We start from the raw sequence: 27,553 nt of genomic DNA, 5'->3' as shown, positions 1-27,553 counted from the left end.
TTGCCTTCTTTATCTTGCATTTTGCTTCTCTTCTTTTTTCTTGTACCTCCTGAATCCTACTTTGCAACCAATCCCTAAATGTTTTCTTTTCTCCTATCTTTACTTCATCATTTCGTCACTCACTACCTTTCCTTCAGTTCCCTCCCATCCTTCTCATTCCACATACCATCTTTGCACCCCATGTCATTTCCTCCTTGAAACACATTCACTCCTCTCCTACTACCTCTACTCTACCCTTCACCACCTTCCACATTTCTCTCAGTTTCTCATGGTATTCCTTCTTTTTCTTTTCATTTAAATTGTTTAATCTAAGCACCTCTCTACCTTCTGACCTTCTCTTTCTCCACGTATCCTCCACTCTCAACTTAGCTTTTACTATAAAATGATCTGACATTCCCCCACTCCCTCTCAAAAGAACATGGACATCCAGAACTTTTTGTATCTTACTTTTGGATACCACTACATACTCCATTGATGCCTTATCAACCACATTTCCATCCACCACCCTTTCCCATGTGTACTTATGCTTGATTCACTTCTTAAATACTGTGTTAGCTATCATCAACTCTGTAAACACTTCTCCACCATCAAATTTTTATGTGGCACTCCAGACTTCCCAACCACTTTATTGGTTCATCCCCTACTCTAGCATTGAGATCTACCAACACACTACATTGACATTCCTCCCAAAATTCTCTTAGCACTCAGAAAAACCTCCCTTTCCCATAAAATCTTCTTGCTACCAGACCCTTATGGAATTATAAAAACCCATAACCCAGTTTCACCTTCATCCACATTAACCACGAAGATGCATCCCTCCACTCCACCATGTGCTTTTCTATCTCATCACTTACCAGCAGATCCACCCCTTCCCTCCCTTGTCCTCCTCACTTCTGACACTCTTTCCACCACACTCCCAAACTCAAAATCACCTCTCCTTTCAACTTATTTTCACTTAATGCTAACACATTCATCTTCTCATAAATATGCTGCCCATCTCTTACCAATTATTTTCATCTGTACCACAATCATGCACATTCAGTGACCCAAACCTTAGGGTTCCAGTTGGAAATCTCCTCCCAGACCCTTTTATGCCTTGACCTCTTGTAGGATAATTTTACCAAAGGCAGGATACCTAGTCCCATCACTCTGTCCCACTTTGTTGCCCCTTACAACTCACATTGAAAACACTGTGGCAGAATTCTCTCCTCCTCCCACAAGGGACAGAGGCAAAAGAGGAAAGTATAGGCTACTCAAAGATTGGTACAGGACAGTTTTCAGAGGGATAGTCATAGTACAAGTAGCATCATTCCTCTTGAAGTAGAGATTACTTTTAACATAGACAAAATGATGTGTGGTTCTAGTCTGTAGGGGTGCCCCAAAACAGTCCCTAAAGCATCGTCCGTCTGCTACTGTGCAATTGATACTGCACAATAACATGTAGTCAGTACTCCAGTATGGGGTATGACACTCTTTATAAGTATCAGCAAATGATATAGGTTTCCTATTATTGTCTTCATGTGATTTTCTGGCAATAGATCACCCATAATTATGATCTCATACCTTATATATTTGTAGATAGTATGAGTTTTTTATGATAAATTTTTAACTCAAAAACAGGGGGTCACACTATACACAGGTAATGTTTTTGAATTTGTTAAAATTAATGCATTTTTAGTGACTAACTTAATTGGTTGACCTACTGTCTCATGGTACCTTTGGCTAACCTTAATAGTGTCAGTAAGTTCCGTCAACCTGCTTCCTGTAGCCTACCTTCTTCATTTTTGTTGCCATATGAATATCAGTATTTCATTCACTATGTATACCACTTATAATATACAAAATTGTATATGAATGAAAACTTAACAATTTTTTCCTTTCTCCAATCTGTATACACCTTCAATCACATGTGTTTACATTGCTGAGGTATTGCTCTCCCAAGTATTGTTATTGACAGTTTATAAGACAGGCTTATGAGATGCACCTCATTTTGGGGAGGCATTGTTTAGGTATATACATGGTTATACATTGTCACATAATTTTTTCCTGACTGGTGTTATTTTATAAGAATACCAGTAAGTGCAATTTGTTATACATTATTACCTTGAAATAAACAAGACTTATTTTTGTGGTGCAGAAGCAACAACCACTTTCTTTACATGTATGAAAATGTAGTTTGATTCAAGGGCCACTGCTCCCATACAGTAGCCAATAGCCATCTTCTCTCTCTCTCTCTCTCTCTCTCTCTCTTTCTCTCTCTTTCTCTCTCTTTCTCTCTTTTTATAGTGCATCTCATAAGCCATCAAATATGGTACTTTGTTTTTTGTACTACATTTCTCTACAGGACATACAGGCAGTAAAAGACACAGTTATCATAAATAGAATACTGTTAAAGAATTAGAGGTAAGGCATATATATACCTTTAATTCAGACCAATGGGTTGTTTGTTAGGCAATATTTCAGCGATGGAAACACTTGTGAATGAAAATACATGTAAGTGTTTGACCATTTTGGGGTATTTTTGAACAAACAAGAATGAAGACCATTTATTTGCTATATGTCCAGAATGATGCCAGCAATGCAATATTTAACTAGTAATGTTCAGAAGTTGGGGTCACATTATACATAAGGTATATGAAAAAATTAGTTTCTTTTACCACAAGATTCAGGGGTCATACTGTACATCAAGTTAACTTGTACACAATTTCATGAATTTGAGTCTAGGTATGTTAGAAAATTAGAGAGTACAAGACAAGACCCAATGAGTGTTGCTCCTTCCCTGTATACTATATTTAGGTAAATACAAGTATATATATATATATATTAGATGGATTGTTTCAGCCTTGATATTCTATTTATATATATATATATATATATATACACATATATACAATGACCATCACCCACCACCCATTTTATCTTTGTCACTTCTCCAGATGGTATATCTATAATTCCTGAGCTGTAGATCAACAATTTTAGGACATTAGGTCTCTACTAAGCACAAAATATCCAGCTTATTTCCCATCAAATAATTATTTATCTCTAACCTGGCCAATAGTAAACCAACATTAACATAGGCCATTTTCAGTTTTCTTGTAGCATTTCCTTTCTATACTCCTTGTCTTTAAAAAAAAAAAATTCTCTGAGAACGTTGAGATTTCCAGAAAAAATGCTGTTTTTCTTATTTCCTCATTTCATCCTTGTCCTTGGCCTCCTTTACAAGTTCCAATGTCTGTACACATTCATCTTCTGTTGCATCTTTCCTATCTATCTCTGTATATACCAAAAGTCTTTTCCCCTCTCACAATTGAGATAGCCAGCCAAGGCATGCACCCACTCTCCACCCATCCGACATCCATAGAGCACCCATTTGTTTCCCATAATAACTTCCTCCTTTCCCAAACATCTGCAAAACCCTCCACAATGCCTTCCTGTTGACCCTGTCATGAGCCATCTCCAGATCTATAAAACCCCAAAAAACATCTCTACCTTTCACCAAAAACTTATCGGATATCTGCCTCAATACAAAAATTTTACCCTTGCACTCTCTACATTTTCAAAGCCCAAGTAACTCCTTCCCAGCTACTCCCTCTGTTCCTCTTCTAATCCTCTCAGTTAACTATCTAACTATTTACCAATAGGCATCTTCCTCCTTATAGGGAAGGTAGCCAGCTGACGTATACACCCACCCATCACCCATTTCCCTTTGATCTTAGCTCCTCATAGATGAAAGGGACATGGATGACCCCTCATCCATGAGGAATTCTCTTCTGGGAGGGTAATAATTGCCAGTCATGAGTCCAACACATGATCCAAGACCATGATGAATCACAGTGGTATGGGATGGGTGTAGGGTGGGTATGTGCTTTGACTATCACCCCTTTTAAAAGGAGAAGTTCTTTTGATATATATATATATATATATATATATATATATATATATATATATATATATATATATATATATATGTACCTACAGTTTCATCCATGGTGTAAAGTACATTTTTGGCTTTTGTATGAAACCATTCTTTACATTGTCATCCTTGTAGTTTTTGCATACCATTGACCTGGATTTGGTTGTTATTCCTTTACTTTGATCTTTGCCCTCACTTTAGTGAAGGAATATATATATTAATTTTTAATAAGTTGAAAGTTATTAGTGTGCATGAGTCCTGTGGAGTAATATCATCTAGACTTGGTAACATTTAATGCAGCAGTTGAGTTGTATATATTTTGCTTCTTTCTGCACTAGATTTGGGACCTGAGAGAAATTATCATCACGTTGGAAGGGCAACTAGAGACTAAAGTCTTGAAAGAGAATGAACTATTAGATCAAATACAAAGCCTCACTGCAGAACTTGCTCATTCCAGTCAATGTTCTGAGGAACTCTCTCAACAGGCAAGTTGTAAAATACCACTAGGTGCTTGTTCATTTCTGCTACATTTTGTAGTTAATGTTTTCTTGTAGATTTCCAGTTGTAAATCACTAACCCACAAAGTACTGCCTCTGTTTGAGTATAAACCCATTGGATTGTTGTGGTTTGTAGTTAATGCTTTCACTTTAGATAATTTTCTTAACCCATGCCAACTTATAATGCATAGCTGGAGCATCTTCAGTCAGACCACCAGATGAAGAATCAGGAATCAATTGATGTATATGATAGTAATGAATCTCGAACCATTAAGGCTGATGAAGATGGAGTCTTTCATTCTGTTTATTCTGAAATGGCAGTTGATGTGAATATGCAGAATACTTCCTTGGTATGTAGGCAGATGTTGTGGTATGCTAAGTATTTTCTTGGTACATAGTCAATAGTAATTTGAGTAATACTATTTTTGTATTGTAGATTCAGTGATAAAATTATTCCTTTTTTTTTTTTTTTTTTTCATCTTTTATAAGGTGTAAACCTATAATGATTCTTACAGTTACAGAGACTGGAAGAGAGAGTTGAAAGGACAACTCGAGGACTAGAAGCCCTTCAGATCTCAGTATCATCAGGGTCCATTCCTTCAGATGAAGATCTTTCAATTAAGTAAGATGTTTCTATAAGTTTTTGTAAGTCTTTCTTTACAAAATTTGGTAGACAAGAGTACTAAATCCTTTATGTTCACAGAGACCACCTGGAAACCTCATCTTTGAACGAGTTTGAAGAAGGCCGCGTAGTGTCCCCATCCACAGCAACAAATCGTCTAGAAGAAAAAGTCCTATCTCTTGAAAAAACCTATGAAGCTACTAGCAAAAGAATACGAGATTTGGAAATGGCCCTGAAGAAGATGAGACAGGATTATGATGTAAGGATGGAATAAATGTATGAACATTGAATGTCAAGTAGCACTGGATCTGTCATCATTAAAAAGAAAAAGGGAACTGATATGATTTTGATGTTCAGGGCATTGAAGGGAGGGAACAAAAGTGTCAGTTTGATTTGGGATAGGAGGCTGCCGTATTGTGTAAACAAATTCAGAAAGGTTTGTTGTTATGGACTGATTTCCCAGTGCTTCTATCCTTGTGGACAATCTTGCAATGTCATCATATATTATCCGATAATGTGTGTATTGGTCTAGTTAGTCAAGTGTGTTTATAGTTTGGTTAAGAATCATGTTTCTTTTTTTATAGAAAGTTATGTAGAACTCTCCATTTTTACTTCCTTTATCATGTGCTTTACTTCTCTTCCCTTTTCTTGTACCTCTCATATGATTCTCTTGTCCTATTTTGCAACCAATCTGTGAATACTCATTTCTTCTCTTCTACAATCTTCTTTGCTTCATCATCCCACCACTCACTACCCTTCCTTCTATTTCCTCCTGTCCTTGTTCCACACACCATCTTTGCACACCTTGTGTCTCCCTCCTTGAAACATCCCCATTCCTCCTTCACTCCTAGCTCTACTGTATCCTTCACTCCCTCCTACTCTTCTCTCAGCTTCTTTTTGCTCTCCTTTTCTTTCTCATTTAAGCAGTTTACTCTAAGCACTTCCCTACCCTCTGTCCTTTTCCTCTTTCTCCACCTATCCACCACTCTCAACTTCCCTTCTACCAAAAAATTATCTGATATTCCACCACTCTCTCCCCTTAGAACATGTACATCCAAAACTCTTCCTAATCTGCTGGTTACCACTATATAATCCATTAAAGCCCTATCTACCACCCTTCCATCCACCACCCTCTCCCATGTGTACCTATGTTTGACACTCTGCCTAAACAATGTATTTGCTATCATCATCTCTCTTTTCAGACACATCTCCATCAACTCTCCACTACAATTTTTTTTTCAAACTCCACACTTCCCAACCACTCCATCTATTGGTTCATCTCCTACCCTAGCATTAAGATCTCCCAATATCACTTCATTGATATTTCTCCCTAAACCCTCCATGCACTCATTTGAATATATCCAAAAGGCCTCCCTTTCCTCTACACTCTTCTCACTACCAGGCCCATATGCATTAACAAAGACCCACATCTCCCTTCCCAGTTTCACTTTCATCCACATTAACCTTGAAGAAACCTTCCATTCCACCACATGCTTACCTATCTTTTCACTTACTAATATAGCCACCCCTTCTCTCCCTCATCCTCTCTTCACTCTTGACACCCTCCCAACTACACTCCTAAACTCAAACTTATCCCTACCTTTCAATTTATTTTCTCTCAATGCCAACACATCATCATTCTCCTCACAAGTATACTGTCTATCTCTTCCATTTTACTCTCATCTGTACCACACACACAGTTTAAAAAAACCCAAACCTTAGGGTGCTGGTTGGAAAACTCCCAGATCCTTTCATGGCTTTGCTTTTTTAGGAATGTGCCCTGTGGGGCGACATAGAGTAGGACGCCTAGTCCTACCCCCATCTGATTTTTGTCGTCTTTTGCAACTGGAGTGGGAAGACTCTGTGGCAGTATTCTTTCCCCCCTACCACAGCGTTTGGCAAAAAAGCAAATTTATATTCAGAGAAGTGGTACAGTACAGTATTAAGAGTGGGGAACAGCGTAACAGAGGGACGGTTGCAGTATAATAAAGTAGCATCATTTCTCTGAGAATAGAGATTTCTTCTATTACAGATAAAATGATGTGTGGCTCTGGTCTATAGGGGTGCCCCATATAGATCTATCAGTGGATGATGAGACTCGAGGGTGGAAGTTGCTTATAGGATACTTTGTGAATCCAATTGAATTATTCAGAATGCAGAGGGGGCCAAGGTGTACATGAGAGATCGGATGACCGTGAGGGACCAGACGTCTGTGAATATTCATTTTCTCATTTTGCCAAACCCTATGGTGGGGGTAAAGAATACTGCCAGCAAGTATTTCCACTTGAGTCATAAAAGGCAACAAAAACAGGACGGGGATAGGACAAGGGATCCTTCTTCCAGTAGCTCCAAAGGGACATTCCTAAAAAAAGCAAAGAACTCCTAATAGAACCCTAAAAATTAGGTCATTAAATGTGTGTGGTTGTGGTACATATTAGAATAAAAGAGAAAAGATTGGCTGTATGTTTTTGAGAAGGAAGATGGTTGTATTAGCATGGAGTGAAACCTTATGATGATGAGGGGTGATTTTGAGTTTGGGATTGTAGTAGTCTCAGGAGTAAGAAGGGATCAAAGGGAGGAAGGATTGGCTTGGCTGGTAAATGATGAAATGGTGGAATGGAGGGAAGTATCTACAAGGTTAATGTGGGTGAAGGTAAAACTGGGATGGGAGGTACGGGTTTTTGTGAGTGCGTATTGGATTTGTAGTGATAAAAATGAAGAGGAAAGGGAGGCTTTTTTGATAGATTTAAATGATTGTTTAGAGTTTTGAAAGGAATGTGAATGTAGTGGTGTTGAAGGATCACAGTGCTAGAGTAGGGGATGAACCAGTAAACATAGTCTAGAAAGGGAGTTTATGATAGCAAATAACATTGTTTCAGAATAGAACCGAGCATACATGGGAAAGAGTGGTAGACAGGCAGGTGATTGGCAGGGCATTAATGGATTATGTAGTGGTATCAAAAGGAAGGATAAGAAGAGTTCTGGACATTCATCTTTTCTGGTGAGAGATGGAGGAGTGTCATATAATTTTTTTGATAAAGGGGAGAATGAAAGTGGAGGAAAAGGGTGGGAAGTAGAGAGGTGCTGAGATTTAGCAAATTGAATGAGAAGGAAAAGGAGAAAAAATACCATGAAAATCTGAGAAGTATGGGAGGTGATGAAGGATAGAGGGGAAATAGAAGTAGAAGAATGGGTATGTTTTAAAGATGTGATAACGTTTGCAAAGGTGGTATGTGGAATGAGGAGGATAGAAGGAAGGGTAGTGAATGGTAGGATGAAAAGGTAGAAGAAAAGAAGCAAGCATATGTCAATTGGTTGAAATGTAGAACTAGGGAAACATATGAGAGATACAAGAAGAGAGGAGAAGCAAAATGTAAGGTGAGGAAAGCAAAGAGGAGAGCAGATGTAAAATGGAGCAGGAGTTTGAAAGAAAATTTTGAAATTAATAGAAACATGGTTTGGAAAGGAAAAAAGAGAGTGAGGGAGGATGAGTCTAGTAGAGACAAAAAGGTAGAGGGTCAGATGTTTATGGAAATGAAGGTAGTAATGGGAAGATTGGTAAAGTATTTCAGAGATTTATTGAATGTTGAAGAGGTTAGGGGTTCATTGATTGTGACTGTGGGAGGAGCTGGCAATATAACCGAAGATAGAGGAAAATGACAGCAATAGGGAAAGATGAGGTGCAAAGGGTACTGAAAATTATGAAAGGTGGTAAGGCACCTGGGTTGGATGGATGTCATGTGGAGTGTCTTACAAAAGAAGTAATGGTTATATTGGATTGGCTAATGATGTTTAATGTAGAGGATATCCTGGAGGAATGGAGGAGTGATCCTATAGTACCACAGTACAAAGGAAAAGGTTGCAAATGTGAATGTAGTAATTTTAGAGGGATCAATTTGCTGAGAGTAATTGGGACGGCATATGGGAGGATGTTAGTTGAAAGGACTAGAAGAGGAACAGAGGGAGTAACTGGGGAGGAACAGTGTGGGCTTAGGAAAGGTAGATCTGTCAATCTGCAACCCCTGGTCTCTCTTGTGGAAGACCTACATTCTCCAAAAAACTGGCAATAGCCTCTGGACAGGACTATGAGTCACTGAGAGAAGACATATGACATTTTTGTTTGGGGATTGTCAGTGTGGGGCATAATAACATGTGGTGTTCTGTCATTTGCATGGTGGTTGCATGTGGGACAGTTTGAATTTGTGGCCAGGTCTATTCTGTATTGCTGTTGTCCTAATGTTGGATGATGACCTGAGTGCAGGGATGCTAGTATTTACCTAATTGTAGTATACAGTATACAGAAAAGGAGCAACACTCACTGGGTCTCATCTCCTACTCTCCAATTTATTGTACCTAGCCTCAAATTCGTGTACAGTTACAACTTATTCTATATCCTTGATTTCCAATTATCATATCCACATTTGAATTCATGTATTCCTGGAGCTTAGGCTATATCATCTTCTAATATATTCTAAGTATTTATACAGATGGAGAGATGATAATAGAAAGGTATGGCAGTAAGAGGAAGATGGCAGAGTATTTTAGGGAGTTGCTAGATGTGAAGGAGGATAAGGAGGGAAAGGTAGTTGCAGTGGAAAATGCTAAGAAAATAACAGTGATGAATGAGGAAAATAGAGGAGAAATAAGGAAAGATGAGATGAAAGCAGTTATTATAATGATTAGAGCACCTAAGGCACCTGGGTTAGGTGGGTGTCATGTGGAGTGTCTTAAAAAAGGAGGTACAGTGATGGTGGACTGGCTGGTGAGTTTGTTTAATGTTTGTCTAAAAGAGGACTGTAGGCTATTGGAAAATGATCTAGACACTATTTTTGCATAGAGCCAAGAATTGGAAAAGAATTTCAATACTAGGCAGTACAAAGTACTGGAAATGAACAATATGTGCAAAAGACCATCTTCAAACTATTCCTTGGGAAGTGAATCCATTACAAAACCAAAAGAGGAGAAAGATTTAGGAGTGTAGATAGATGATAAACTGTCACCTGACAGATATATCAGGATTGTAGGAGAGAAATATGGACTGCTGCAAAAGATTAAAGTGGCTTTTTACTATATAGATGGAGAGATGATGAAAAAATTCAATGAAACCCTGATCCATCAGAGACAGATCAGGGTATGATCCACACACAGAGTGAAGTATATAAGCAAGATTAAGAGAATACAAAAGGCAATCAAAGTGGTTCCCAGTCTGGCAGATAAATTACATAAGGAGAGACTAATATCATTGGTTCTGCCAACATTGAAAGATTGAAAAGAAAAAGGTGATATGATTACAATGATCAGATTGCTGAAGGAGATATATTACATTGACAGAAGAGATCTCTAGATTAAGGATCAAGAGGACTTTAAGAGGTCATGAGAACAAATTGAGAAAAACTACATGTCTAAAGGATGTGAAGAAATATTTTTCCATATAGATACATAAATACTTGGAATAGCTTAGGTGATATAGTCCAAGCTGGAACAGTACATGAATTCAAAACTAAATATGAGAACTAGATATCAAGGATATAGACTAATTTGGTACCATACTATTTGAGGCAAAGTATGGAGAGTAGGAGTGGGGACCCCAGAAACATGGCTCCTTTCCTTTATACTGCAATAAAATAAATACAGCAGGCATCCAAAGTTCCTTGGTACCACTATGGATGAAGTGTAAGTATCAAAGTGCAATTTGCACATGGTTTAGATAGAAAGGAGTGAGGGGATGAGTGTGATGGGAATGAAAATAATGAAGATGTTCTCTCCTATGCCTAACCCCCTTGCTTTGCAGGTAATGGCTTGTAGTTTTAAAATGTTTTTAATAAAAATATTGATTAGATACGTTCTTCACTGATCAACACTTGATACTTTTTCAAAGGAAATAACTGCGGAGAGAGACTTGCTTCAACAACAATCTAGTGAAAACTTGGTACAAATATCAAGTTTACAAGCCCGACTTGAAGAGATGAGATGTTCTGACTCTCCACATGCGTCAGAAATACGCCAGAGACTAACAAGAGTCCAGACAGAACTTGACAAGAAAAGGATTGAATTATCTCAGAAAGCAAGAGAGGTAGGAATGAAATTTGTATATAAAAATGCAGTATGTAATGCAATGGTTTATAAATTAAGGTATAACATTTTTATGAGTAAAAATTGTGCCCATTAAGTATTTCAGTCTTTTAATCCTTTGTTCTGGATCTATCATGCTAGAGACTACGGCTAGGGTCAATTTTTTTTTTTTTTTTTTTTTTTTTTTTTTTTTTTTTTTTCAGTTTAATTTACTTCAGATTCCTTTAGAATAGAATTTTAATCATTTCTAGTATAGTCAGAAGGGTGTTGTGGTGTGTCTTAGTGAGCTTAGGGGCCTATACAGGGCTTGCATAATTCATCACTGAGGTTATACATAGTTTGTATACTGTAGTGATGGTTTCTTTTTTGTGTCCAAATGTTGTTCCTGCAATTGAGTTAAGCATGTTAAGTCTAGGTGTGCATTGTGTCTTCATGTTTGTGATATGTTGTTTGAATGACATGGATATATCCTATGTTACACCAAGAATCTTGGGTGAATGTGTGTGTGATATGAGGGTGTTGTTGATAAAAAGACATGTTATATATTTGTGTTCTGCTGTCCAGTTGGTGAAAAGTGTGGTTGTGGATTTGGTTGGAGTTATTTTGATTCTATTTATATTTACCTAGTTGTATTATATGGGAAGAGAGCTATGCTCATGGTGACCCGTCTTTGTATCTCTCAGCATCAAGTTTTTTCTTAAAATCTTGAATAGTGTTTGCACACACTGTTTCATTGTCTAATTTTTTCCAAGTATCTATCACTCTGTGTGGGAAGCTGTTCCTTTTCAGTTCACTTCTGTAACTATCCTTTTTTAGTTTCTTTTCGTGTCCTCTTGTTTTACCATTATCCCATATTAACAAGTCATTCTTATCTAAGACTTCCATTCCTTTCATTATTCTATAGATAGTCAGCAAGTCTCCTCTTTCCCTTCTTTGTTCCAAAGTTGGTAATTCTAGTTTGGACAGTCTTTGCTCATATGTCAGTTTGGAAAGAGTTGGTGCTAGTTTTTAGTGAACTAAGTGTTGAGTGTTGAGGTACTCGTATGGCTGTAGTATTAGACTCTTTTAATCTAAGCATACATTTTTTAATGTCCATAATGAATGCATCTCCTTTTCTCAAACAAGAAAGGACATTACAATATGTTTCTATCATGTCAATTACTGTATATAAAGATACAGTACCCATGTTTGCCATACTTTGTAAGTACCTGGGGTGAAAGTGGCAGTAGTCTGGAAGTGAGCATTAAGGGAGAGCGACTGGAGAAAGTGGATAGTTTTAGATACTTGGGTGCAAATGTGGCAGGAAAAGGTGGAGTGAAGGTGGAGGTAGAATGTAAATTGAGAGAAGCGAGTAAATGCCTTAGTGGATTAAAAAGTGTAATGAGGAATAGACATTTGAGAATGGATGCTAAGAGGAGACTATATGGAGGAGTGATTGTACCAACAGCACTGTATTGGGGCAGAAACATGGAACATAAGAGAGGAAGAGAGAAGGAGATTGAATGTGTTTGAGATGAGGTGTCTGAGAAGTATGATGGGGGTTACTAGGCTAGATAGAATGAGAAATGAGGAGGTAAGGAGGAGAACAGGGGTGGAAAGGGAGCTGGGAGATAGGGTTGATGAAAGAGTATTAGGATGGTTTGGACACATGGAAAGAATGAGTGAAGAAAGACTAGTAAAAGAGGTATGGAAGGCAGATGTGGAGGGAGTGAACATGAAGGGACGTCCCAGGAGGAGGTGGATGAATGGGGTGAAGGGGGCTTTGGGGAAGAGGGGAATGTCTGTTGAGGAAGGACGGGAGAGGACAGAAGACAGGGGTGAATGGAGAATGGTTGTATATGGATGATGTTGTGATGCATGAGGTGGAATGGGCGGGGGGATGGGGGATGAGGTAGTATGTGTGAGCAATTTTTGACGCAGCCCGAAGGGATTTCTCCCCATCTTCTCCTTTATGCATGGGGGGGGACAGAGAGGGGGGTCGCCGATTTAATGAAGCGGCCTTGCTGTGGATGTGCTGCATCTTGCGACACTGCTTCTAACCCAGGGCAGTGGACAAGGTGCAGGGATGACCCGTCATCCAGGAGGTGCTAAGATAAGAGGGAGGGTGGAGGGGTGTGGAGTGTATTCCGGGATGGAATGGGTGGGAATGATTTTATGCCTTTTCCTTTTTGGCTACCTCCCTTGTAAGGGGAAAAAATCCTTGGTATATGTATGTATGTATGTATGTAAGTGTTGAGTGTTGAGGTATGGCTGTAGTATTAGACTCTTTAATCTAAGCATACATTTTTTAATGTCCATAATGAATGCATCTCCTTTTCTCAAACAAGAAAGGACATTACAATATGTTTGTATCATGTCAATTATTGTATATTAAGATACAGTACCCATGTTTGCCATATATTGTATGTACCTGGATATAAACAACAGACACTTTGAATAAAATGCATAGTTGCTCACCATGACTGGTTATCCCCGCTGTATATTTTAACAATAAAGTGTTAACCTCTTGAATATTATGATGCCTGTGTATGCATCATGAGCCATGAGTGGGGTATATGAAAATGTCAGTATTGGCTTCCTGATTATATTTATTTTGTTGTAGCTGAGGTACCCCCACATTCTGTGAACAGGTTTGATCACATTTTCTGTGATGTTATTATTATTCAGGGTGAAAGAGAATGAGTATGACAGCAGTAACTTTATTTTGTAATGCACATATTGTGATGCATCATTGTGCATCAAGCAACCTGATGAGCGCATGAATATTTGACTTGTACTGAAGAGGTTAAGGTGTGCAAGGGGAGAGGGCAATAGTGAGTTGGAGGAGAGTTTACAGTAAATGAAGAGAGGTTGGAGGAAGTCGAGAGCTTTAAGTATTTCAGGTCATATGTGGTAGGGAATAGAGGAGTTGGGGTGGAGATGAATTATAGAGCAAGGGAAGCAAGTAAATGTCTTTGGGGAGAATGGAGGGTGTCATGGTACTGTGCAGTGTTAGGTGATGACCTAATGATATGTATACTGGAATCATGTCTGTCTCTTTAAGAGTGATTACTCTTCTGGGTTAATGTCTAGGGGTGCTTGATAAGTTATTGGATTTCTTAGTGTTTACTTTTTGCAGGTAGAGGAACTGAAATATACTCTGGCTGAAATTCGAGGCAAACTTGTCTCAAGGGAGGAAGAATTGGAGCGAATTCAATCAACAGAGACTATTAGTTTGCCACTTACTACACGAGAAAATTATGAAGCTCAGTATAGACGCCTGGAAGAAGAACTTGCTTCTCATAAAGATGTCATTTGCACTCTACAGGTAATTACTTTTCATGGGGAAGATTGATTATATGCTTTATTTTATTTCTCATGTGTTATGTCGCCCTGGCTGTTCAATCTTTACATGGATGGGATGGTGCGAGAGGTGAATGCAAGGGTAGTGGGTCAGGGGTTGGAGATGATTAAAGAAAATGGAGAAAAGTGGGAGGTGAGCCAGTTGTTGTTTCCCAACGACACTGCACTTCTAGCAGGATCAGAGGAGGGATTGAGGAAGTTAGTGACAGAGTTTGAGAAGGTGTGTGAAAGAAGGAAGCTGAAGATAAATGTGGGCAAAAGTAAGGTGATGAGATGTACAAGGGGAGAGAGTGACAGTAGGCTGGAAGTGAGCATTAAGGGTGAGAAACTGGAGGAAGTAAATAGTTTCAGATACTTGGGTGCGAATGTGACAGGAAAGGGAGGAGTTGGGGGTGGAGGTAGAATGTAGACTGAGAGAAGCGAGTAAATGCCTTGGTGGATTAAAAAGTGTAATGAGAAATAGACATCTGGGAATGGATGCTAAGAGGAGGTTATATGAAGGAGTGATTGTGCCAACAGCAATGTACGGGCCAGAAACATGGAACATAAGAGAGGAAGAGAGGAGTTTGAATGTGTTTGAGATGAAATGTCTGAGAAGTATGATAGGGATTACTAGGCTAGATAGGGTGAGAAATGAGGAGGTGAGGAGGAGAACAGGGGTGGAAAGGGAGCTGGGAGATAGGGTTGATGAAAGAGTATTAGGATGGTTTGGACACATGGAAAGAATGAGTGAAGAAAGATTAGTAAAAGAAGTGTGGAAGGCGGAAGTGGAAGGAGTGAATATGAGGGGACGTCATAAGATGAGATGGATGGATGGGGTGAAAGGGGCTTTACAAAAGAGAGGAATGTCTGTAGAGGAAGGACAGGAGAGGACAGAAGATAGGTGTGAATGGAGAAGGGTTGTGTATAGATGATGCTGTGATGCATGAGGGGGAGTGGGTGGGGGATGGGGGATGAGGAAGTATGTATGAGAAAAAATTTTGATGCAGCCCGAAGGGATTTCTCCCCGTCTTCTCCTTTCCTGTATGAGGGGACGGAGAGAGGGGGTCGCCGATTGTATGAAGCGGCCTTGCTGTTGATGTGCTGTGTCTTGCAACACTGCTTCTGACCCAGGGCAGTGGACAGGATGCCGAGATAGGAGGGAGGGTGGAGGGGAGTGGAATATATGGGAAATAAAATGGGTGGGAGTGATTTCTATGCCTTTTTCTTTTTGGCTACCCTCCGTGTAAGGGGCAAAAAGCCTTTGGTATATGTATGTATGTATCACTTACACTTGAGTTCTTTGTATCTAATCTTATTTTGATTAAATCCAGGATAAAATTGCCTTGCTTAAAGCTGAAGATTCCAGTGACTCTCTTTCACCCATGGCTCATAACCTAATAGATGAAAAGAATGGAGAAATTGAAAACTACAAACGTAAAGTATATAACCTCACCAAGTCACTTAGATCTGTTCAAGAGATTATAGAAAAAGATCGTGGAACAGAGAAGGCAAAAAGAATTGTAAGTTGATTTTTTAAATTTTAATTTCATTTGTCCCTTGGGCATTGCTCCAACCCTGTTCACTACAACTAAGTAAACACACACTGATGCTCTCATGTTGATGCAGTTGATTTGCTTAGTATTGACCATTTTTGTATTGTGCTACATTCCTCAGTGAAACAAATAGCACTACTAGACATTGTGATATTACACATTTGAAACTCATATCCACTCTGAATCATTCTGTGTTTCCTTATTTGGAATAATCACGTTTCCATGTAAGTAATTTGGCAAACTAATCATTTCTCCATTAATGGCTGCCATGAGATATTTCACACCTCTGATATAAATTTTGCCTATAGTTATTGGTTAGAATTTAATTATGCTTGTACAATTCTTTTGTTAGAAAGCTCTCTGATTGCATTTTATATCTCTTGTTATAGATTGAGGCATCTCTGCAACAGGAGTGGAAAATCTGGACTGAAAACCTTAATGAAGAGACCCCAGAATTACTTAGAAGAGACAACCGGGATATCAACAGCCCTCTCTCTAGTCTAGCTATGGTACCTCCTATGTTTAATTTGTTGTTTTTAGTTGTGTAGTGTATTAAAACATTAACTTAAGTAATAACTTAGGAAACATAACATATTTAGAAAAGGAATTGTTTTCTTGAACAGAAAGAAATCAGTGCTAGATGAATTAGTTTTTCTATATGGAGAAGTAATTAATTTGGGAAGGTACAAGGGTGCCTGTAAAATCGTTATCAATTCACATTTGATATGGGTAATTACCACATTACACTATCTTAGTGGTTTCAGTTTAACGAGGTATTCAAAATATTTTTGTGGAACACACGAAATACATTGAATCTTACTCACTTACGTCTAATTTTTTTAAGCTTAATAATTTTAGTTTGGTACCCAAGAAAACTTTGATTCCATATAGTGATGTTTGTTGAATTCATCTAGATAAGAAAGGGCACTTGATGCCAATGCATTTGTTGACAGATCACATAAAGCCTTCTTGTGCTTTGGCATCTTCCCAGATCTTACTAATCTCTATGCAATAAATGTACCAAAATTTGGTGTCACAGTCAATTAATCCATTGTCCCAAGTCTCTCTTGCATGAAACCAATACCTCACTGATAACTGGCAACAGCCACCAGACTCAGATCACTTATTTACCTAGTTTTACCTAGTTCTATTTTACAGGAAGGGGAGCTAAGCTCGTGGTGTCCTGTCTTTGTATCTCTCTATATCTAGTTTGCTCTTAAATTCTTGTATTGTTTTTGCACACACTGTTCTTTTACCTAATGTGTTCCATACATCCACCACTCTGTGGGGAAAGCTGTTCTTTTTTAGGTCTCTTCTATAATTGTCCTTTTAAAGCTTCTTTCCATGTCCTCTCATGTTTCTCCTATCCCAATTTAGTAAGTCTCTATCAAGGACTTCCATGCCTTTCATAATTCTGTAGATGGTCAACAAGTCACCTAAGAATCGACCTCTAAAAATTAAACTAAGGTCACAAATGATAGGAGAAGTATTACCAAAAACAGCAAAGTTTGCAAAAAGTGAAAACTACAAAAATACATACATACATACATATACCAAGGCTTTTTCCCCCTTCCAAGGGAGGTAGCCAAAAAGGGAAAGGCATAAAAACACTCCCACCCATTTCATCCCTAAATACCCTCCACACCCCTCCCACCCTTCCTCTCATCTGAGCACCTCCTGGATGACGGGTCATCCCTGCACCCTGCCCACCGCCCTGGGTCAGAAGCAGAAAACTACAAAAATACATGGATAAAAAGGAAATGAGCAATGAGGAAAAAGAGAGACAAAACACTAAAAAATAAACATACATACATACATATACCAAGGCTTTTTTCCCCTTACAAGCGAGGTAGCCAAAAAGGGAAAGGGACTTCGTCAAGGATGCGTTATGTCGCCCTGGCTGTTCAACTTATACATGGATGGGGTGGTGCGAGAGGTGAATGCTAGGGTAGTGAGTCAGGGATTGGAGATGGTTAAAGAAAATGGAGAAAAGTGGGAGGTGAGCCAGCTGTTGTTTGCGGACGACACTGCGCTTGTGGCAGGGTCAGAGGAGGGATTGAGGAAGCTGGTGGCAGAGTTTGGGAGAGTATGTGATAGAAGAAAGCTAAAGATAAATGTGGGTGAAAGTAAGGTGATGAGATGTACAAGGGGTGAAAGTGGCAGTAGACTGGAAGTGAACATTAAGGGAGAGCGACTGGAGGAAGTGGATAGTTTTAGATACTTGGGTGCAAGTGTAGCAGGAAAAGGTGGAGTGAAGGTGGAGGTAGAATGTAGATTGAGAGAAGCGAGTAAATGCCTTGGTGGTTTAAAGAGTGTAATGAGGAATAGACATTTGGGAATGGATGCGAAGAGGAGACTGTATGAAGGAGTGATTGTGCCAACAGCACTGTATGGGGCAGAAACGTGGAACATAAGAGAAGAAGAGAGAAGGAGTTTGAATGTGTTTGAGATGAGGTGTCTGAGAAGTATGGTGGGGTTACTAGGCTAGATAGAGTGAGAAATGAGGAGGTGAGGAGGAGAACAGGGGTGAAAAAGGATTTGGGAGATAGGGTTGATGAAAGAATATTAGGATGGTTTGGACACATGGAAAGAATGAGTGAAGAAAGATTAGTAAAAGAGGTATGGAAGGCAGATGTGGAGGGAGTGAACATGAGGGGACGTCCTAGGATGAGGTGGATGGATGGGGTGAAGGGGGCTTTGGGGAAGAGGGGAATGTCTGTTGAGGAAGGAAGGGAGAGGACGGAAGACAGAGGTGAGTGGAGAATGGTTGTATATGGATGATGTTGTGACTGCATGAGGAGGAATGGGCGGGGAAGTGGGGGGTGGGGTAGTATGTGTGAGTAAATTTTGACGCAGCCCGAAGGGATTTCTCCCCGTCCTCGCCTTATATGCAAAGGGGGACGGAGAGGGGGGGTCGCCGATTAAATGAAGCGGCCTCGCTGTGGATGTACTGTGTCTTGCGACACTGCTTCTGACCCAGGGCGGTGGGCAGGGTGCAGGGATGACCCGTCATCCAGGAGGTGCTCAGATGAGAGGAAGGGTGGGAGGGGTGTGGAGTGTATTTAGGGATGAAATGGGTGGGAGTGTTTTTATGCCTTTCCCTTTTTGGCTACCTCCCTTGGAAGGGGGAAAAAGCCTTGGTATATGTATGTATGTAGAAACAGAATATCAAAAGATTACAGAATTGGGGAAGAAAAAAAAAAAAACTATGAAAAAGATCTTGGAGTGATGATTGGAAAGGACATGAAACCAGATAAGCATATAAATAAGATGTTCGGAGAAACCTACAACTTATTGAGAGCAATCAAAGTGGCATTTACTTATATGGACGAAGAAATGATAAGGAAAATACTAACTACACTAATAAGACCAAAACTTGAGTGCGCAGCATCACTTTGGACACCCAGTACCAAAAAGAATATTAAGAAACTAGAAAGATTACAAAGAGCAACAACCAGACTAGCACCAACACTCGCCGAACTAACATATGAGCAAAGACTATCCAAATTGAACCTACCAACTCTGGAACAAAGAAGAGAAAGATGAGATTTGCTAGCTATCTACAGAATAATGAAAGGAATGGAAGTTTTAGACAGGAACGACCTATTAGTGTGGGAAAACAGTAAAACAAGAGGACACGGAATTTTTTTTGAAAAGGATAGTTATAGAAAAAAATTGAAAAGGAACAGTTTCCCACACAGAGTGATAAATACATGGAACAAATTAGACAACAAAACAGTATGTGCTAACACTATACAAGATTTTAAGATAAAACTTGATGGGGAGAGATACAAAGACGGGTCACCACGAGCATAGCTCCCCTCCCGTATATTACAACTAGGTAAATACAGTAAACAGAAAATAAGGAGGAAAAGGGAAAAAAATTAAAAGCAACATATACCAACATAGATGGCATGATTTCAGGATTAGATTAATTAAATGATTATCTGGCAGAAGAAAAACCAGATATAATGGGAATTGTGGAGACGAAATTAGAAGGTCCACTACCACTAAATAGTGCTGGACAAGGTTTATATAATCACTGGATAAAAAAATAGAGAGGAAAAACAGGGTGAAGGAGTCATCTTTTTGACTAAGAAGGGCTTAAATGTGACGAAGATCACAGGAGAAAATAATGTGGAATTGATCATGATAAAAGTTGAAAATAGTGACATTAAACGTAGAAAATTTGTAGTGATCTAAGTGCCTCCAAAAACACATTCTTGGAAAAAGAGTGACCATTCCAAAATGTTGGAAGACACAAGGCATACATTAACCCCTTCCATACGGTGCCGCACACGTAGGCGTCATGGGGAGCGAGTGTATTCGCGAGGCTACCATATCGGCGTCTTGATTATATTTATTGTAGTCGCCCCTCCATAATGACATTCTTTCTAATTCTTTTGTAATCGCATTTTCTATGGTTATCAAAAATCACGGGTGAAGAGAGAACGATCGATATAAGCGGTGACTATATTTTATGATGCGAGTATTATTACGACACGTCGTACGGCTGGCATTGGCTGCTGCCACCGAGATCTAAGTCCATGACGCCTACGTGTGCGGCACCGTATGGAAGGGGTTAAATGATATACTGAAAGAAGGAGAAATAGTAATTATGGGTGATTTTAACTCTAAAGAAATATGTTGGGAGATGACAGTGAAGGGTGGAGAGGACCTTTGGCAAAACATACTACTGGACATGACCATTGAATACACAATGACTCAATGGGTAAAAGAGAATACCAGATATAGAAATAATGAAGAACCATTGAGACTAGATTTAATATTTATATCAGAGACTGAAATTGTTGATAAAATGGAATACAGTACACTAATTGGGAAGAGTGACCACATACTACTTGAGCTCAAACCAAAAGAGGAAATATATATGGGGGAAACAAGAAACACAGAAAAGGAAGACTAATGTATAACAAAACAGATTTTGGGAAACTTGAAAGTTCCTTCATAAAGTGAGTTGGGAAAAATTCTTTAATGAAGAAACATAAGTGGAAGAGAAATGGATGATATTAAAAAGAATCTATAATGAAGGAGTGGATAATTATGTACCAAAACAAAAATAGGAAAAGGTGTATGCCCTAACCCACTCAGCTAGCAGGTTAGGGAGTCGTTACTTGCGCCGAAGGTGGAGGGGTGGAGGGGATGGCAGTTTGAATCCTGCCATTGGTGAAATTGAATGAAGGGCATGGTTCATTAAATTCCATGCTACAAAGTCCTCTGAGAGGGGCACCATCCTAGCCTCCAAGTAGGAGGGAGTTTGTGATGTTAAACCATATAACAAAAAATGTAGTGAGGCAAAAGGTAAAAGAGACAAAGCTTGGAAAAGATACATACATATACCAAGGCTTTTTCCCCCTTTCAAGGGAGGTAGCCAAAAAGGGCAAGGCATAAAATCACTCCCACCCATTTCATCCCTAAATACACTCCACACCCCTCCCACCCTCCCTCTCATCTGAGCACCTCCTGGATGACGGGTCATCCCTGCACCTTGCCCACCGCCCTGGGTCAGAAGCAGTGTCGCAAGACACAGCACATCCACAGCAAGGCCGCTTCATTTAATCGGCGAACCCCCCTCTCCGTCCCCCCTTGCATATAAGGAGAGGACGGGGAGAAATCCCTTCGTGCTGCGTCAAAATTTGCTCACACATACCACCTCACCCCTCACCCCCCTGCCCATTCCTTCTCATGCAATCACAACATCATCTTGGAAAAGATAAAAAAAAAAAAAAAACTGGAAAGTAGCAAATATATATCAAACTAAGAAATGAATATGTAAAAATATGCAGGGAAGAAAAAGAAAATATAAAAAAAAACATAATAAACAAATGTAAAGATCAACCTATATTATTCTATAGATATGTAAATGGTACATACATATACCAAGGGTTTTTCCCCCCTTACAAGGGAGATTAAAGAAAATTGAGAAAAGTGGGAGGTGAGCCAGCTGTTGTTTGCTGACAACACTGTGCTTGTAGCAGGATCAGAGGAGGGATTGAGGAAGTTAGTGACAGAGTTTGAGAAGGTGTGTGAAAGAAGGAAGCTGAAGATAAATGTGGGGAAAAGTAAGGTGATGAGATGTACAAGGGGAGAGAGTGACAGTAGGCTGGAAGTGAGCATTAAGGGTGAGAAACTGGAGAAAGTGGATAGTTTCAGATACTTGGGTGCAAATGTAACAGGAAAGGGAGGAATGGGGGTGGAGGTAGAATGTAGACTGAGAGAAGCGAGTAAATGCCTTGGTGGATTGAAAAGTGTAATGAGAAAAACAGCTGGGAATGGGTGCTAAGAGGAGGCTATATGAAGGAGTGATTGTGCCAACAGCAATGTATGGGGCAGAAACATGGAACATGAGAGAGGAAGAGAGAAGGAGTTTGAATGTGTTTGAGATGAAATATCTGAGAAGTATGATGGGGGTTACTAGGCTAGATAGTGAGAAATGAGGAGGTGAGGAGGAGAACAGGGGTGGAAAGGGAGCTGGGAAATAGGGTTGATGAAAGAGTACTAGGATGGTTTGGACACATGGAAAGAATGAGTGAAGAAAGATTAGTAAAAGAAGTGTGGAAGGCGGAGGTGGAAGGAGTAAATATGAGGGGGCGTCCTAGGATGAGATGGATGGATGGGGTGAAAGGGGCTTTACAAAAGAGAGGAATGTCTGTAGAGGAAGGACAGGAGAGGACAGAAGACAGGGGTGAATGGAGAAGGGTTGTGTATAGATGAGGCTGTGATGCATGAGGGGGAGTGGGTGGGGGATGGGGGGTGAGGAAATATGTATGAGAACAAATTTGACGCAGCCCGAAGGGATTTCTCCCCGTCTTCTCCTTTCCTGCATGAGGGGACGGAGAGGGGGGTCGCCGAGTTGATGAAGCGGCCTTGCTGTGGATGTGTCATGTCTTGTGACACTGCCTCTGACCCAGGGCAGTAGACAGGATGCAGGGATGACCCATCATCCAGGAGGTGCCAAGATAGGAAGGAGGGTGGAGGGGAGTGGAATATATGGGAAATGAAATGGGTGGGAGTGATTTCTATGCCTTTTTCTTTTTGGCTACCCCCCATGTAAGGGGGAAAAAGCCTTTGGTATATGTATGTAAGAGGGAGGTAGCTAAAAAACTGGCATAAAAATCATTCCCACCCATTCCATCCCCAATACACTCCACTCCCCTCCATCCTCTACCCTCCCTCTTATCTTGGCACCTCCTTGATGACTGGTCATCCCTGTATCTTGTCCACTGCCCTGGGTCAGAAGCAGTGTCACAAGACACAGCACATCCACAGCAAGGCCACTTCCTTAAATCGGCAAATCCCCCTCTCTGTCCCCTCATGCAGAAAAGGAGACTAGAAAGTAAACATGGAATAGTAAAACTATGTCAAGGGAACATAGAGTGTACAGAGGATATAGAAATGGCTGAAATTATGAACAAACATTCCAAATCTGTATTCATAAAATAAAACATACACAATTGGGATGAAGTGGAGAAAGGTCCACGCACTGAGAGAATTAATTGTGACACAGAAATAAATAAATGACCAAATGAACATTGATGTCAGAAAATCACACAGCCCAGATGGAATTACATACTGGATACTAAAAGAATGTATAGATGAACTAACGGACAAAATATATAAGGCTGCTCGCTCAAAGAAGGAAAGGTACCGTAAGACTGGAAAAATGCCAATATGTAAAGGGGGAAACAAGGAAGACCCAACAAACTATAGACTGGTCTTCCTTACAAGTACAGTAGCTAAAATTTGTGAGAAAGTTATCAAAAGTAGATGGACTAAACATCTGAAAGAGCATAATATACTAAATCTGAAACAATTTGGTTTTAGACAGGAAAGATCATGTGCCACAAATTTGATCTGTTTCTATTCAAGGTTAGTAGATAGAATGCAAGAAAGAGACAGATGGGCAGGCTGTGCTTTCCCGGACTTACAAAAAGCATTTGATAACGTAACAACACAAAAATTGAATAAGAAAACTCGAAACAACAGGAGGTATACAAAGAAAACTATTAAAATGGATGGGAGAAAAATGAGAGTGGTGCTCAAAGATAAAAACTCTACTTGGGAAGAAATGATAAGTGGAGTCCCACATGGTTCAGTACTGGCTCCGATAATGTTTGCTATATATGTAAATGACATGGATGAAGGTGTAGAATGTTACATGAACTTCTTTGCAGACAACGCAAAACTACTAAAGAAAGTAAGTATGGAAAAAGATTGTGAATTGCTACAGAGAGATCTGGACAAGGTCTGGGAATGAAGTCAGAAGTGGGAAGTGGACTTCAACATTAAGAAATTTATAATAGAATTTGGAAAGAGTAAAAAATTAATATCAAGCCACTATAAAATTGGTGAAAAGGAAGTAAAGGAAGTTGGTTTTGAAAAGGACCTAGGAGTAATCATCACCAAAAACATGTCCCCAGACAAGCAGATAAGCAGAATTGTTAGAGAAACCTACAATTTACTAAGATCAATAAAGGTGGCTTTTAATTATTTGGTTGAGGTAATGGTAAAGAAAATACTAGTCATACTGATAAGACCAAGATTGGAATATGCAGTGACATTATGGACATCCAACACAAAAAAGAATATAAGGAAAATAGAGAGAATCCAATGAGCAACAACAAATATGGCCCCAACACTTTCAAAATTGACATACAAGCAAAGATTGTCTAAAGTGGAACTACCAACCCTGCAACAAAGAAAAAGAGGTGATCTATTGACCATTTACAGAATCATGAAAGACACAGAAGTCCTTGACAGATAAGAACCTATTAAACTGAGATAGAAGAAAAACAAGGGGACATGAAAAGAAACTCAAAAAAGGACAGTAATAGAAGAGATTTGGGAAAAAAAAAAAAAAAAACGGTTTTCCACACAGTGGTGGATGTCTGGAACAAATTGGACGAAACAATAGTGTGTGCAAAGAATGAACTAGATGTTGGAAGATACAAAGATGGGGCACCACAAGCATAGCTCCCCTTCCCATATAATACAACTAGGTAAATACATTGACAATGTATGAAGAATGAACAGAACTCAACATCACTGTGGAGTAGATGGTGCCATGGGTAGGTTTTATGAGAATGGCTGAAGCAGAGGACATTTTAGGGATAGGATCAGTAATTTCATATTGCAATAAATAAAAAATGAAAGAGTTCTGTATAATTTATTCAGCTATTATTGACTCTGGGAGGTATTGAAAACATATTCTGGTAAGATAAGACACTTTTAATTTTCAAAGTGGTTACACTTTAAGACTAGGTATAATAATCATACCTGGAGATAAGAAACAGGACACCTGGAGCTCAGTTCTTTACCTGTATACAACAATTAGATAAATATAATTAGACACATATTACTTTCAGAGAGATACACAAAATTGATTGATTGATAAAACTGAGTAATATGTGGGCTGAACTGGAGGTTGTGACAAAAGTTTTGGGAGCTGTAGGTTCCCTGCGAGAGAAAACCAGGGCAACAGATTGATTGACATTTTACTCCTAGACTGATATGTTATTAACATTAAGTTTCATTTATTTATAATATTTCTTATTTGGTATATTGCATTATTTTACAGGCTGAAGCCAAGTACATGATATCCCCAGTCCCTTCTATTATTAGTTGTGAAGGAAGTACACAATACTCGCAAACATCAAGATCCAATCTAACTGTTGAATCCCTGCAGCAGATACCAGCTGTTGCTCAGGAGCAATTATCATATCCAACAAGAAAAGGAGAAAATTATAAGCAGGTTTGTTTTAGGAATTAATTCATGAAATGTGTTAATGTTCTCTGTGATAATTTTTTCCTACCATAGTGTCGTTTGTTTCAAAGTAAATTGCCTTATAGAGGGAACAGTGATACATATTTGCTTGTGGTGATCAACCTCCTCATCAGGACCAATGATGGGCATATATGTGGTGATCCTGCAAGATGGACAGCAAATTTTCAAAACCAATAAACCCCACACCTCCTTCAGGAAGTACAGCCCTGAGGGGCTGATACCTAGTCATTGGACAAGCCCCAAGATCTCTCTCTCTATATCAACTTTATCTGTATCTGTTATACGTTTTTGCAATTAGGGAGCTGGCAACCATGACTGATCTCTTTAAATCATTTTCAGCAGGTGACATAGAAATAGCCTAAAAATAAATGTAACTACCAGCTTTATTTTGACTTTATGAGTGTTTGATGACTGCAACACTTTGTAAATAAGTCTGGTGCAGTCATCGCTTGTTTGACCATCTTTTCATTAGTGCACAGCACTTCCTCCACTTCAAAAATACTGTCAGAGTGGCTCTCTCAAGCATGTCTACACCCCATGACTGTTAACTAGAGGAGCTGAGTGTAATTGGGAAGGCTTATGGGTGTGCTTTAAATGAGAGGATTAGGAGAGGTACAGAAGAAGTATTTGGTGAGGAACAGTGTGGGTTTAGGAAAGGTAGGGGTTGTGTGGATCAGATTTTTGTGGTAAGGCAGATATGTGAGAAAGCTTTAGGAAAAGTTAAGGATGTTTTTTTACTTTTATGGATTTGGAAAAGGCTTATGACAGGGTAGATAGGAAGGAACTGCAGGAGATTTTGCAGATGTGGGATTAGGGGAAAACTGTTATGGGCAGTCAAGAGTTTTTACAAGACTAGTAGAGCCTGTGTTAGAATGGAAAATGGAGAGCGAGTGGTTTGAGGTAAAGGTGGGACTTCGTCAGGGATGTGTTATGTCACCCTGGCTGTTCAATTTATACATGGATGGGGTGGTGCATGAAGTAAAGGCAAGGGTAATGGGCAGGGGACTGGAGATGGTTAAAGTAAATGGAGAAAAGTGGGAGATAAGGCAGTTGTTGTTTGCTGATGACACTGAGTTTGTGGCAGGATCAGAGGAAGGATTAAGGGAGTTAGTGATGGAGTTTGGGAAGGTATGTAAAAGGAGAAAGCTGAAGGTAAATGTGGGTAAAAGTAAGATGATGAAATGTAAAAGGCTAGAGGGTGGCAGTAAGTTTAAAAGGAGAGAGGTTGGAGGAAGTGGATAGCTTTAGGTATTTGGGGTCACATGTGGCTGGAAAGGGAGGAGTGGAGGTAGATTTAAATTGTAGATAGAGAGAAGCAAGTAAATGCCTTGAGGGATTAAAACGTGTTATGAGAAATTGGCATCTGGGAATGGAAGCAACAAGGAGATTGTATGAAGGGATGATTGTACCAATGGCATTGTATGGAGCAGAGACTTGGAATTTAAGAAAGGCAGAGAGGAAAATTTTAAATGTGTTTGAGATGAAATATCTAAGAAGTATGGTAGGGGTTACAAGATTGGATAGAGTGAGAAATGAGGAGGTGAGGAAAAGGAGATGGCAGATAGAGCTGATGAAATATTATGATGGTTTGGACACATGAAAAGAATGAATGATGAAAAAATAGTAATAGAGGTGTGGAAGGCAGAGGTGGATGGAGTGAACTTCAGGAGATAACCAAGGATGAGATGGATGGATGGGTTAAAAGGGGTGCTGAGTAAGAGAGGAATGTCTGTTCAGCAAGGAAGGGAAAAGACAGGAGATAGGGAT

At 39.4% G+C, this 27,553-nt stretch overlaps 1 protein-coding gene across 7 annotated transcripts in view; it reads left to right on the top strand.

The window, feature by feature from the left end:
- LOC143037054 (uncharacterized) overlaps positions 1–27,553 on the top strand; it is a 262,443-nt gene that overhangs the window by 177,273 nt on the left and 57,617 nt on the right. For 6 of the 7 annotated variants that reach the window (XM_076205173.1, XM_076205210.1, XM_076205194.1 and 3 more), the window contains 9 exons: positions 4,252–4,398; positions 4,602–4,760; positions 4,926–5,032; positions 5,114–5,291; positions 10,911–11,105; positions 14,223–14,411; positions 15,760–15,948; positions 16,371–16,490; positions 25,580–25,753. In XM_076205173.1, the coding sequence (XP_076061288.1) occupies positions 4,252–4,398; positions 4,602–4,760; positions 4,926–5,032; positions 5,114–5,291; positions 10,911–11,105; positions 14,223–14,411; positions 15,760–15,948; positions 16,371–16,490; positions 25,580–25,753 (1,458 nt within the window). The remainder of the gene's footprint in view (positions 1–4,251; positions 4,399–4,601; positions 4,761–4,925; positions 5,033–5,113; positions 5,292–10,910; positions 11,106–14,222; positions 14,412–15,759; positions 15,949–16,370; positions 16,491–25,579; positions 25,754–27,553) is intronic. The other variant, XM_076205202.1, reaches the window with a different exon arrangement.

This window comes from Oratosquilla oratoria, chromosome 2 (assembly GCF_046742065.1).
Source record: "Oratosquilla oratoria isolate Oo_2021 chromosome 2, ASM4674206v1, whole genome shotgun sequence".
Classification (NCBI taxonomy): domain Eukaryota; kingdom Metazoa; phylum Arthropoda; class Malacostraca; order Stomatopoda; family Squillidae; genus Oratosquilla; species Oratosquilla oratoria.
Note: the sequence above shows the minus strand (reverse complement) of the source record. Positions and strands in the feature narration are given on the sequence as shown.